Consider the following 14319-nt stretch of genomic DNA (forward strand, 5'->3'; position numbering starts at 1 on the left):
GTCGTGCCATGCCATGAAATGCCATGCTGTGCCATGCCATGCCGTGCCGTGCCATGCCATGCTGTGTCATCCCTTCCTGCCTGCACCAAGCTGCACAGAGCCAGGGCTGTTGCCGCATCGGTTCCCTCCGGGGCTGCGTGGCCGCTCCCTGCTGCCGCCGCTCGTCAGCCCCTCGCTGGTCTCGCACGGGGTCGTTTTCTGCTCCATTTCCTCCCCCAGCCTTTGGATCCCCCCCTCCCTGAGCTCTCTGCTGTCGCCTTCTTAGTCATCCCGCCCGGGATAAAATATGACTGCAACTGAGAAGCACTGAGATCGCAGCTCCCCTCGGGGACAGCTTGCCCACATCACCTGTCGGATCGAGAGCCTGCATGTCCTTGGAAAAATATGTATTTCAGGCCGCCGGGGTGCTAATTTGCAAGGCCCATTACTCAAACGAAACATTAAAATGGCCGTCCATAAACCAGAGCCTTTATTCGTGCCTCCCCCTCTGTCTGAACTCCCCTCGCCAGGTATAGGCTTCCTGTCAAGCCTAAGAGCCAAAAGCAAAGATTTATCGATAGGTACCTTGACTCCAGCTTGCATTTTAATTATGTCGCCGTCAGCCTGTGCCGAGAATAAACTCGATGGCTATTGTGTTATCCTCGCTTCATCTCTCTGGATAAATGCACTGGGAGAGACGTGGTTTTATGGAGTCCCTACCAGGGACCCGCTTGCTTTCCCGTGCCGTTCCCTCCGGGTAAGCCCAAGCATCGCCTCGAGGTGCCGGGGCCGAGGAGGTTTTTTTGGGGACAGGAGGCAGAAAGCAGTGCCCGGCGGGGCACCGGAGCTGGAATTGCTTTTTGGAGGGCTCAATTTCACGCTGGGAGCGAAGCCGCGGCACGGCGATGAATCGAGAAGCCACGCTTGTCAGGGAGGAGACGCGATGAACTTGGGAGCTGGGTTGTTTATTTTCCGTATCTCTTTGCGCGAGCGTGTGGGTATGTATAAATATTATTCGCATGCGACAGACAACACTGGTGTCTTTCTTAATATGGGTGCAAAGTTTGACCTGGCACTCTCTGGTGGAAGCGATGCATATTTATTAGCGAGGCGATGGGTGGGAATTAATCCCTCGCTCGGCGTGTCAGACGCTATCTCAGCAAAACGGGGCTGTTATTAAAGCAAACAAAGGCGAAAGCAGCCCGGCCGTGACCACCTCCCCGGCTCTAACTTTGTTACGGGCCACAGAAGAGGTGCCCTCGGCGTGCGGCCAGCCCAAGGTCTGGCATCCAGGTCCTGTAGGCTGGTCCTGCCTCAGTTTCCCCACTGGTAGCGATGCCGCCAGCCCTTCCCCATGGCCCAGCAGGGGCGGGTGGATGGCTCCGTTCATTACCACGCACAAATTGCTTTTGATATTCCTAGATGGGAGCGCTGCGTGTTGCTATAACATTGCTGTACCTCGTTTGACTTCTTTTTCTGTTGCAAGCCCCCTCTTGATCCCGTTACCTGCAGTAACAGTTATCTGGCTATATTTTATCGTCTGAATATTTCAATTAAATTACTTTAAGGGAAAAAAAAAAAAAAAAGAAAAGAAAAAAAAGCCTGCGCTGAAGTTGGAAATGATCACTGTATCACTCCAACTTTCCTCCATTCCCAGAAGGTTAATTGAAAGGCAGCCATCTTGGTGACGTTTAGACAAATGAGGATAATTATGTGTTCTCCAGCTCTTTGAGAGGTTAATTGCTTAGATGTACGAAGACTTGAAGAACAAAGAAGGAATAAATCAGAAGCAGGACTATGATCTGATAATGCAATTTGGTATATTCATGTACAACTCAAACAAATAAACCCCCCCTAATTGCTGGAAGTCGTCGGGCTGCGGGGATGCCCCTCAGGGCGCCCAGGGTCAGGCACCCGGAATTGGGATGTTTGGTGAGGACACGTCCCTCGAGGGATGGAGAGGCCTCCTGGTGGCCACCTTGCTCTGTCTTCCTCTTGCAATCGGGACATCTTCATCTCTTGGTGCTATGGGGTCTTCTCCATGGCCACAGGGTGTCCTCGGGGCTCTGGAGAGCCCTGATGGGGGCACGGGCTGGGGATAGGACAGGACGGCTCAAAGGTCTTCCAACCATCCTCGGGTGTTCACTTTTGGGGTGCTTTAAAGGAAATATTTGGGCTTTTCTGCGGGTGTCTGATCCGTGTCAACCTGAGCACCTTGACCAGATGGGATTGGGCGGCATCAGGCTTTTGTGGTGGTTATAAAAATACCCAAATCTAGGTGTGTATCTCAAACATACAAAGACGGCAGGACGTTGTCTGGCTCCTCGCTGCCTGTTGCTCGGAGCTGCCAACCCCGCTCTCCGAACCGGCGACGAGCGAGCGGGTGCAGAACGGGCAGGTCAGCGGAGGCACGGGCGCGCCAAGCCGAGAATTTCCTCTGGTGGGTTATTTTATTTTGCCTAATTGTTGGTGAAATTTCTGCAAATTGGCAATTATATTCCTGGGCTGATTGCTTACCCGGCTAATTTGCAGAGCTCTCATTTGGCAGGAGCGCTTCGTAGCGTTCGCCATGAAATACGGCCTCGTTGTCCATCGGCAGAATTTCTCTCTTTTTAGACATTATTCGTCCTGCCCACAGGGTTTTCACACGTGAAACCATCACACGGAGGAGAGTTGATTTCTTTTCTCTATTTTTCCAGGCCACTGGTGTCTGGGCACTTGGCGTTTGGGGGTGCTGATTGGCAGTAGGTCCGTCCATCCATCCGTCCGTCTGTCCGGGGTGACCTGATGTGCTGCATTTTGCTGGGGAGGGCAGGGTGCAGCTCCACGCTCGAGAAGTTCAGGTTCTTATCGAAACCTCCAGGCTGTGCAAAACGTCAAGCTTTCCAGCCGGGCAAGGATCAAATGCTGTCTGATTTTTCAGCTGTGAGGGTCAGGGAAATGGTGCTTTCTTTTTCCACCCGGTGGGAGCTTTGGGGTGAAACGTCTTCATCTGGAACCTCTTCCTCCCCCCACGCTCTGTCTCGGGGGAAGTTCGAATTGATTTCAAATGGAAAAAATGCCTCCCCACACCTAACCTTTGAGGAGTCCTGAGCCTCAGTCTCCAAAGCACCGGCAAGTGGTTTTTCCGCCTATCTATCAGGCCCGTCTGAAATTGCAGTTTAATTCTCCGTATTTGCTCTTGTACTGTGTATTAAGATACAGCGAGTTTATCCAGCAGTCCAGCTGTTTTGAAGATAATTACTACAGAACTCAACCTGATGTAAAATAATCCTCCCGGGCAAGCAGCCAAGCGCCTGAGATTTATCCTCCAAAGACTGAAACCTCTCCATTACCCTTAAGAGTCGCGGCGATAGGAGCGGGTGTCTCATGACAAATATATTTTTGTGGTAATTAACGGTGGGCTGGGAGAAGGGCTGGGGTGTCTGTTGGTGGTGTCCAACCTCAGGACAATTTTTCTTTGCACTGATGGACTTGTGGAGCCGTCTGTGGGTGCCAGCCCGTGCTGGTGCTGAGGGCTCACGCTGGGCTTTGGTGGAAGCTGCTCGCTCCTGGCCCGATTTTCCCTCTTTGCCATCCAGGGACAGCTGTCGGATCAGTTTGCTCAGGCTGTGCCGCGGCTCCTTCCATCTCAGGTGTGCCCTGGCCTGCGTTTTAATCAGCTCGCCAACATCCTTTCTTCTTCTGTGACCACGGGACACTGCTGGAGTCGTCAGAGCCGTGCCCGCGTTGTCCCGGGTTGAAAGTGGAGACGCTGGGACCGTCCCCAGCCCCACCAGGACGGCTGAGTCATAGCGGTCGGAGCCCGGCATCGCCACGTGTTAATTACCTGTACTTAACTGCATGGCTAACTGTGACAGCGAAACAGTTATTTCTGTCTCTGCCTGCCTGTGAAGGTGGTGGGAAAAAAAAAATTAGAAAAGGGAGAAAAAAAAAAGCGCTAGGAAAAAGAAAAAAGAAAACCCATCCCAAAACCCACACCACACACGTCGAAAGGCTCCAGGTTCTCGGCTGTTCGGGGCTGCTAACACCGTGAGCAATAAACTCTGCTTTTCTTCTCCTCCTTTTGATTGAAGAACACTAGAAATCAGGCAGGGAGCAGGTGCTGCATTGTGTTAGATTAGCACTGATTGAATTCTTACACAGGCGCTGATTGAGGCGCGCACGCTGCCGGCGCGGGGCTCGGTAAACACCGGCGTGCCGCGAGCCTGGGGGGGCTTCAGGATCAGTCCCTTCATCGTGTCCCCTGGGCTGCCGAGAGCCTCAGCAGGTCTCTCCTGGCATCTTTCCCCCCTGTTGGGCCACAGAGGAGCAGCGTGGGGTGAGAGGAGAGCTGGGTTCCCTGCTGAGAAGCCATCTCCCTCCCTGCATGGTCCTGGGGTGCTCCAGGTGGTGTTTGCCAGGAGAAGCAGCGATGCCCTGATGGTAAATGCTGACCGAGGCTGGAAGTCTCTTTGGAGAGGAGCTGGGAGGATGCTCAGCTCGTCTCAAACTCATCTCAAACCTTCCTCAAACCACAGTGTCTGTGAGGCCATTCTCACCCTCGTCCTGGGCCTGACTTTGGGGACAGGTTGCAGGTATTGAGGTGCCTCTCTGGGCAAGAGAAGGCACTGTGCTGGGCTGCTTGCAAAGCCCACACCAGCAGGGCAGGGCAGCCCAGCTGGGGCTCCCTCCAGAAGCATTTTTCCTGGGCTGGCTGCCCGGCTCGCTGCCTTCATTTTCATCTCCATTCGGGAGCTCAGGTGTGGCTGCACGCATTGACTTATTCCGATGTTAGCATTTAAGTGCCATCTGCTCTATAAACATCCCCATTGATTTGCTCTATCAAAAGGCCTCCCGCTTTATTTCTTTTGCCGCCGCCTCATATTTTCTTATGAAGATTTCTATTAAGCTAATAACGGCTGTCGGCCCCCGGGGGCTAAGGCTGACTCTGATCCTCCCTGCTGCCACGGGTGTGCGGACACAACTGGACCGAGCAGCACAGCGGGGTGAGGAGCAAGGGGAATTCGGGGCTGTGGTTAGAGGCAGCAGCCTTGCTATGGTCCACAGGAAGGGTTTCAGCATCAGGGGAGCGAGCTGGGATGTACTGGGACATACTGGGAAGGAGGTTGCTGAGAGCAACCAGATGCAGGTTTCCTCTGGCTTAGGTGTCACAGCATCATGGAGCTGTGTGGCCCCAAAGGCACATTTGTCCCATGAGAAACACAGGCAGGCAGAGCTGGGGGCCATACACACGGTGGGTGCATGGATAACACCTCCTGCTACAGCCCTGGGAAGCTGCCATGGGGCACATTTGCTCAGGAATGATTCCTGGGAGCTCAGAGCCTGCACCTCTGGGTGGTTTCCCACTGCCATGGCAGCGGACAGAAATATGGTGGCACAGATGTATGGAGAAACATATCCTATAAACACGAATTGGCAGAGATATCGGCAGAAACAGGTGGAGAAGAGAGAGATGAGTGCTTATTATTTTTATACGTGTTCCAAACAAGAAATTAACTGAGGCACAGAGCATCCCAGGGAACAGCTCGGGACCAGAAGTGACCCCAGGAGTCAGAAATCGGTCTGGTTGTCTTGGCATCCAGTCCTCTTTTTTGCTAAGGAGGGAAGATGTCCAAGCACAGACAAGTGTGCAGGAGGAGATGGGACTTGGTAGAACTCAAGATCAACAGTGGAGGTTGGGAAACCCATTTTTTGGGGTGTTCATAGCAGAGGTTTGGTGTCAGTGCTACCTCCAGGCTGTGTGCAGGGCAGGAATGTGATGGGTCCCTGCAAAAAGGGGCCCTGATCCGGAGCTTGTTCAACTTTGTACAAACATTTCTGCAGGCTGCTGGGGGGTTCTGAATCACGGATGTGTTTTCTCATCAGAAACTCACGTTTTGAAGCAGTTGTGGAATCAAACAGGAGCTGGAAGGGAGCGTGCCCAGCGCCCGGCCCCGTCTCACTGATGTTGTCGGGAGGCATTGCTGCGTCTGTCCCCGCAAGTCGAACATAAAAGAAATGAGAAGTGAAAGAAGAGCTTTAGGAATGAGAAGGAAAGCCTAACTCGCCTTAAAAGAGCTGACTGCGCTTGCTGGATTTGCTCGATTCGGAGCATTAATTCAGAAAATCCAGTGAAGGGCTTTGGGGAGAAGATGCGGGCACCACGTTCCTCTCTGCTTGTCCCTTCCCCGTGCCAGCAGGATTAGTCCGGGAGCTGTCAGCAGCACAGCTCAGCCCGTGTTGGCATTGGCATCATTGCCAGTGAGCCTGTTAGAGGCAAAAGAGTTAAAAAAAAAAAAAAAAAGTTAAAAAAAATAGAATGTTGGAATGCCAAAGTGTTGGACATAATCTGCCTACAGCCCTTCAGACCTGGGGGAGGAAAGGGACTGGAAATTGGTTTGCAGTGGTGGAGATGTGAGGTTTGTGCTCCAGCCATGGGGAGACGGCTTTATTTTGCTGTGTTTGAGGGCTGCTTTAAATTGTCCAATTCAGGCTGGTGTCGAAAAGCATCATTTGAAAGGCATCAACGCCAAGCAGAGCCGTGTATCGTTGTGCAATTAGAGCGAGCTGAGCAGCAGCGGGGCTGTTGCCTGAGGAGTGGGCGCAGACCCCCCCCAAATTGATGTCGGCTCGAGCCTGGCATCAACCCCAACCTCTGCAGCCCCCCAGGTATCCAAAAGGCTGCACGAAGCCCCAAGGTATGAGCTTGCCGTGGAGAATTGGTGCTGTTTTGTGCGGTTTCACCCCCTCGGGGCCTCGCGGCGAGAGTTAAGTCTTGACTTGTGATGCCTCGCAAAGACAGCTCCCGCCTTCTTCATCATCTTGTTATTATTCTAATGTCTGGGAGCTGCAGTCATGGACCAAAACACCATTAAACTCTCTGAAATGGAGTAACAAGACAGCCCCGGCCCTCGCAGCCTTATTATCTTTGCAGATGGATATTTTATATTTAGCAACCTCTAATGTATCAATTTGGGCTTTGATTTTTCACGGGGAGCAGCTTCTATATCTGGCGCTGGAGAACGGGCAGGCAAAAACGGTGCCGCGGGGGAACCGGAGGAGAAAAAACCTCCCCGGCCAGCCCAGCCACACGGCATCCCAGCCGGGATGGAGAGGAGGGTCCTGAGGGATGCTGGAGGACAGGGGGGGTCTGCTAAGGGGGGGAGGATTTGTGGTGGTCCTCAGCTCGTCTGAGAGCGCCTGGGGAATCCCAGCAGCGCTGTAGTGTTGGGCCAGGCGATTAATTAAACTCGCAGAAATTGAGAGCTGGCGGTGCAGGGCTTTGCAGGAGGCGTGGGGCTGGCTGGTACGTGGAGCAGAGGGAGTAGGAAGGGAGGTTGTGGGAAAAAAAGGAGAAGAAATGGAAGTTGAGGCTGGCCATGGGGATGTGGCTGGGACGTGCGCTGGTATTGCTATGGAAATTGCTGTTGCTGCGTCCGTGCCAGAAGAGGAGCTGTGCCTTGGGGATTCCTGCATTGGGCAGGATTGTGTTGGCCCTAAAAGAGGAGTTTGGGTCTAGTTGGAAGGAGCAGGGTTTCGCCTAGCAGGAAGGACAGGGACACACAACCCGAGTCTGGGACCCTGGAAGGGGTCTGCGCATCCCAAATGGGGTGGGCAGAAGGGAAACCACAGATAGCCCAGCCAGGAAGAAGGGTGCCAGCAGAAGGAGCTGGGAAATAAGACGAAGATCCTCCCGCCTCTGCCCTGAGAATAAATATCAGGATGACAGTGACGGAAGCCCAGCCGCCGCGGTCCTGCCCTCGGGGAGTTATTGTGCGAGACCCGCCGTCACACGCCGCAGATGCCATTGTACCCGCGGCTAATTTGACGCTTTACATTGTTGGGAGAGGATTAGAGGAGCTGCGTGTTTTGATGGCCTGTTTCTAATTTGCATATTTAACGAAGCGGGAGCTCAGCCAGGTTCTGTTCTTTTGTGTTTACTTCTGAGGAGCTGTGTTTATTTCCGATGATTACAAATAAATCTCCTCTGCCTTTGCTCCAGCCGCCTGGAATAAAAGGCATTCAGAGCCTGTTAGCTCTGTAGCTGGAGCAGTACTGGAAAAAGAAGGAAAAATCCCAGCAGGATTCCCCTGCAAACATAACCAACAATTGCTTCTCAAAGCCAGAGGTGCCTCGGAGCTTGCTCTGCCCCTCAGCCAGGTGCTTTTTGGCTGGAAGCCTCCCCTGCCAAAGCACCGTGCCATCACTGCCGAGGGGCTTTGACACCCACACGGGGTCTGCAAACCTTCAAGAGCCTTCCTGACCCCTCCGTGTCTGGGTATCACAATAACATGGGCACCCCGTGTCCCTGCAGTGGGTGCCAAAGCCTCCTGCACCCTGGTGTGAAACTGGGGCAAGCTCAGCCCGCGGACCCCCAGGCTGTGCTCCTGTCCCCAGGACAGGGTCCTCTGCGCTGGTGTGGCTCTGAGTCACTTCTCCCTTGCTCCCGATCTGGGTCAGATATTTTAGCTTCTGAAAACTGGGTCAGCTGGCGACTTTGCGACTGGTTTTGGCATCTCCATTTGTCATTCTGAAGAGACACGCTGCCTACAGGAGTGAAAAATGGTTTGGGGCTGAAGGACTGTAAAAGTATTTAAAAGTATGGATCTGTTTGTTTGCATAAGGAGGCGGGAGGGTTGCAGGTCGATCCGGAGCTGAGCATCTCCCCTGAGGCTCTGGCTCTTCCTGCAGCCACGCTCTGCAGGTGCAAAAAGATTTTCTGGGCTGCTCAGGATGCTCAGCACCGTTATGTGGGTCCCAAGTGTGCCATCCCTCAGGAAACTAATACCAAAAAGCCTCGTGCTGTCCCTGGTGCGTTATTTCCCTCCCCGCAGCGCAGGGGTGAGGACAGCCCTGGCTCCACTCCGCTCAGCTCCAGGCTTGGTCCTGGTGCTTGGCCAAGCCACTGCTGCAGGTAAAGCCCGAGATCTGGAAAGAGAAAGGCTGGGAAGGAAGACAGCGGGTGTTATTTCATGTCCCGTGCATGGGAAAAGTGCTGTCAGTGTCATTAATGAGGCTGGGCAGGCGCCTGCCGTGGGAGCAACGCGGGGGTCCCCGCTAATAGGTGCGGGAGGAGGGGGACGGTCACACAGTGCTGCCAAACACAAAGGCCAAGCTCACGGAGTTATTTGTATTGTTGACACTAAGTGAAATAATTCCTCAGAAAACTTCAGAATTAGCATTTATGGATGAGGAATGGGTGCAATTAGAGGGGAAGCAGCGGCGCGCCGGTGCCCCCAGCTCCCTCCTTCATGCATCTTCCCACGCTGCTGTGTTTGGGTTCACCGCCCTTGTCTCTCATGGGGTGCTGGCATCAGTACGGCCTCTTCGGTCCCTCTGAAGAGCAAGGGGATAAATACGGGGCCAGGGAGATGTCACCTGCCAGAGGACACATTCGTCAGGGGGAGCACGGGGAGGAACAGAGCTCGGGCAAAGCACAGCATCCAGGTCTCGCCCTCGCTCCTCACCAAGCTGATCTGGTGGAGGGAGGACACAGCGGGAGGCAGCCGAAATGCTGCAGGCTCTGAGAGGTCTCTGCTCGGAGGAAACGAGGAGCTGAGTGGGGTGGACATGGAGCAGGTGGGGTGGGGGGCACTGCATGAAGAAGGGCTGCCAAGGGGAGCTGGGACAAGGCAGGTCCGGAGTGGTAAGGCTTTGGGCTGATGCATGCGTCTCCATCCTGAGCTATTTCCCCTGCCTCTCTGATGTTTTTTTTTCTCCAGGTGAACCAAGGAGACAGGAAGGGGTTATTTCCCTCCTGCCTGACACATCCTTTATTTTCTTTTGTCCCTTCCGGACTCGTAACGGAGCGATTCTTCTGGAGATGGATATGGTGCCTCCAGGAGACTGTTAATGTGGGTTTGTCTTTGTTCTTAATTAGATCCCTTCAAGGGAAAACCTCCTGGCCTGCTTTATTATCCAGCTTTGTCAGAGCTTGTCTGCTTTATCTAAACACTTTGAAGAAGTCTCTTTACCTGTTTGCTTACCGGAGACATTATCATAATCCTGGTCAATTGGAAATAGGTAGCAAAGACGGCTCAGCAGAGAGGGAGTGCTGGCAGCTTAGCAGCTAATGGATATCGCTTTCAGAGCCTGGGAGAGAAGTTGGCAGGGCACTCCTCGTGTCGGGGTATTTATCGGCGTGTGCCTCTGAAGTGCTGATTTCCAGGGCCCAGGAAATCTTGGGGTGGGAAGGAGAGGTTGTGCGAGAAGGGAAAGGCAGGCTCTCAGTGTCAGCCTACGTTTTTTCTGCTGGCTCTGATGGGTCGCCAAGAGGGCATGGAGAGCTCCCTAAGGGTGGTTTTTTTTGGGGTCCAACCCCATCTGCAGTTGCAGAGCAGAAAGGATCTGCTCCTACCTGAGCTACTAAGCAGCAGCGACTGAAGAGAGGGCTAGAGGAACAGGGAGAAGGGGCTTTTGTCTTATTGCTCACAGCACGACTTTGCTCAGAGGTGTTCCCAAGCCCATCGCTGCGCTGAGCATCCCCGGCAGCGCACCAAAGGCACCCCGCGTGCCTCCTCCCGTCTCTGTAGGTGCTGCTGTATCTGTGGCGTGCTCTCGTGCTCCAACCCTTGTAGAAATGCATGTTTTGGTAATTTCTGATGAAATCTGGATGGCTTTCCCGAGCTCTCTTTTCTTTGGAGAGCAATCCCAGCCCTTTCCGTGGTAGCCCTGTGTGCATCGCAGGTGCCAAATGTCGCACTCCAAGGCAGAGAGGCTTGGTGGGGGTGGTCCCTGCCTTCACTGAAGCATGAAGGCTTCCCTCTCCTGTTTACTATGAATTTTTTTTTTTTTAAGAGCAATCCCATTCATCATGTGTTATAGGCAAGGGAGGGGGATGCCATCCTCACTCTTCCCCATAGGAGCACATCTGCCTGTGTTATGGGACTCATGCAGGTGTGGTTTCAAGCCTGAAATGCCCGAATTAGCTGCAAAACAAGCAGCCCCTGCTGCCAGGGGGCTCGTACCAGCCCCAAACACCCCCAGAAAGTGTGAGCCGAGGCCGGGCAGTGGTGTTTGAACATTCCCGGAGACGGCACGAGCGCGTCTTCCCTGTCACTTCAAACCCTAGTCCTTGTACTTCACCCCTAATGAGGGGACCCGGGAGTACCTCGGAGGGCTTTAGTCTGGATATTTATACGAGCGCAGACATGCAAGTTGTCTGTTTTACATATTACTGCCCTGATTTTTCAGTGCACGCAATGAATAATTTACAGAAACCGTGTGTAAGTATCTCTTTATTATTCATTATAATGAAGTGAGACAGCAGTAATAGTCCACTAGACTGAAATCCCCTAGGGCTGAACTTAACTAGGCTGCGCTTAGCTCTCCCCCAGTTAATTTGAGTGGAGGGAGGGCTCCGTTTCCCAAAAAGGCCGGTGCCGTACGCTTGGCACGAGGCCACCTTGCTGAGCAAGAATGGGCTCAGCTCCACGCGGTGCACCCAGGACACCGGCCCCAAAATGTGAATTCCTGCCAGGGGGGATGGCACGAGGGTGCTCAATGTCCGGGCAGGCTCCAGGAGGGTTGGTCGTAGCGTGGCACGGCCTCAGGACCTTCGGGCTTTCCAGGAATCCACGTGCAATGTGGCTTGTGTGGAGGTACAGCTCCTGCAAGGGGAAAATGCCTTATTTACAGGAGGATGTATTGCTCGTGCCTCCAAACCGAGCCTCCAGGAGGACCCTGAAACATGCCAAGTGCCTCCCCTCTGCTCTGCCCGATTAATACCCTGCGTCGAGCTGATTAACAATCTGCGTGGGGCTGATGCTTGTCAGGCCCGGCATGGGAGGCATATAGCACCCCGAACCTCCGCGTGAGATGTTGATGGCGATGAGGGCAGCCCCCCTGCCTGCCTCCAAATTTACAGACGTGCAGAGAGGGACCTGCGGGAGCTGTTCGGCTCACTTCAGGTGCCTTTCCCTAAGATCTCGGCTGCACAAAGCTGCAGCCGCCAGCACGAGCTTGTGCCTAGGGTTGTTTTTCTGGTTTGCTCTCACACCAAGAGAAAGCTCTTCGACTGCGGTCCTTGGGTGGGAAAAGCAAAGCTCCCGAGAAATGTTCAGCTCTTAATTTAGCCAAATGCACGGTGGTTTGGCTGCGGGTACTGCGGAGGCAGCGAAGGCCAGAAGTAAATAGATCGAGAAAATCTATCAAATGGAATGAAAAAGCCATGTTCTTCGGGAACATTTTAATTCCACTTTTTTTTTTTTTATTTTTTATTTTTTTTCCCTCTGTTCTTTGCCAAGCGTAAGTCAGCGCCACGGACTGGAGCTCCCCAGCCTTCACGCGTCTCGTGGTGGGAGCAGGGAGGGAGGGAGCCAGGCAGGAAATAAATAATTGAAATGACTGTGTTGTGTTTTCAAGGCACTTGTAGGATTTACAGCTGCTTATCCAAATGTTCCCTTCTCTTCCTGCGTGCTGGCTCGCCGTCTCTGGCTGTTTCTCTCCTTCCTCTCTCCCTGCACGTGTGCGTGGCCCCTCTCCCCCGCCGCGGCGGTGTATATCACACCGGGATGGCTCGAGGGCTGTGCTGACAAGCCAAACTGTCAGTAAATTTTACAGCTTCATCTGAAATCCTCGGCGAGCAGGGGGTGCAGGAAGTCTTTGCGGTGCGCGGAGGTCAAACATAATGGGTTTTTCATCTGCGCCTCCCCAGAGCCATGGCAAAAATAAAATAAAATAAAGGGAACCTGCTGGTTCTGTGAGATGTCTGGGGATGGGGGATGCGTGGTGCTGGCGTGGTGGGCATGGTGTGAATTGGGCACATGGGGTTCTTGCTGGATATCAGGGTCAGGGAGCTGGTGGTGCAGCTCCCATCCCACACATTTTTGGAGCTGGGATGCTCTCCGTGCATGCTGGACCAGGCTGGTGACCCTCCTGCTCTTCCTTCGCAGGTGTACCGTGGATGACAGGGTGACGCGGGTGGCGTGGTTGAACCGCAGCACCATCCTGTACGCTGGCAATGACAAGTGGTCTATAGACAACCGCGTGGTCATCCTCTCCAACACCAAGACTCAATACAGCATCAAGATCCACAACGTGGACGTGTACGATGAGGGCCCCTACACCTGCTCCGTGCAGACAGACAATCACCCCAAGACATCACGAGTCCACCTCATCGTGCAAGGTGAGTCGTAACGTTCATGGTGCTGTTGTTGAGCCAAGCTGGAGGGTGTCCAGGCTGGCTAAGGGCTTGGAGACCCTCTTGTGGTGGAGATTTAGGGATCAGACCAGCATCCGTTGCTTTGGGTGGTGAATAGTTGGGGGACAAGGATCGGGACAAGTGTTCACTATACAAGGCGAGATGGAGTCATGCTTCTGCACCTTGCTGTGTTGTACGGTTGTGACATGGGGAGGAGAACAGCTGGAAACTGAACTTGGGGCTGGCTCCCTCCTTCTCCTGCTCCTGTGCCCATCCCTGCTGTGCACACAAGCCGTGGCCGCTGCTCGGGTCACTGCAGCAGGGATTTGTTATCAGGAGAGCCGAAGGCAACTGCACCAGGCTGCAGGAAGGAAAGCAGATTGTGTGAGCGTGTGGAAGTCGTTGCAGGGCTGCAAAGAGCTTTTGGCACAGGGCTTCGTAGGGGGGCGTGTTGGCATAGCAGCTGCTGTTGGGTTGAAAAGCAGCATCCCCAAGTCTCTTCTGATGGGGAGGATCTCGCTGCTGGCAGATCAGAGGTGCCCATGGCAGTGTGGGCTGCAAAGAGCCTTTCTGAGAGCCTTTTTTGCACTGGTTATTGCCTGACCTTGGTCATCTGCTTGGCCCCCCACCCTCCAGCATGAATCCCTCTTCCCCAAACCCTCCTGCCTGGAAATGCTCCCTATGGAAGCAGACCAAGCACTACCCTGGCACAAGCAGTGGGTGCACCCTTAGGATATCAGTGTAGGGGATCCAAACTGGGTTTACCCACCAGCAAGGTGACCCCATGGGGTGGTGGGGCTGGCCTGGCCGTGAGCATCACCAGGACATTCCCTGGGGGGCTCTGTTGCTGGAGGTCTCTGCTTGGCACCCCAGCTCCATCGGGTGGTGCCTCCGATCCCAGCTCCTTTGCACCAGCTATCGGCTTTTGTCCGGTCTGTAGATTAATTTTTCAGAGTTAGTGTTAGTTCAGGTTAGATAAAGATAATGAAAGTTTCCTAATCCTCTTAAAGAAGATTTATCTGGCTGAGTAGAAAGCTCTCGGAATACAATAAAGCGTGTATAAAACCAGGACCTAATCTTTCCTTTAATTTCAAACAGCTGATGGGTATTGATTTTGCAATGAGCAAATCTGAAAAATTTCTCAGCCTCAACATGTGTCTGAGAAGCCTCCAACACGGATATGTATATATTTATGTATCCTTCTCATTTGGAAGAGG

The 14319-nt window shown here is 53.5% G+C and overlaps 1 protein-coding gene across 12 annotated transcripts in view; it reads left to right on the forward strand.

The window, feature by feature from the left end:
- OPCML (opioid binding protein/cell adhesion molecule like) overlaps positions 1 to 14319 on the forward strand; it is a 324198-nt gene that overhangs the window by 289054 nt on the left and 20825 nt on the right. For all 12 annotated transcript variants that reach the window (XM_068659187.1, XM_068659183.1, XM_068659186.1 and 9 more), the window contains one exon: positions 12855 to 13087. In XM_068659187.1, coding sequence (XP_068515288.1) covers positions 12855 to 13087 — 233 coding nt within the window. The remainder of the gene's footprint in view (positions 1 to 12854; positions 13088 to 14319) is intronic.

This window comes from Anas acuta, chromosome 23 (assembly GCF_963932015.1).
Source record: "Anas acuta chromosome 23, bAnaAcu1.1, whole genome shotgun sequence".
Classification (NCBI taxonomy): Eukaryota; Metazoa; Chordata; class Aves; order Anseriformes; family Anatidae; genus Anas; species Anas acuta.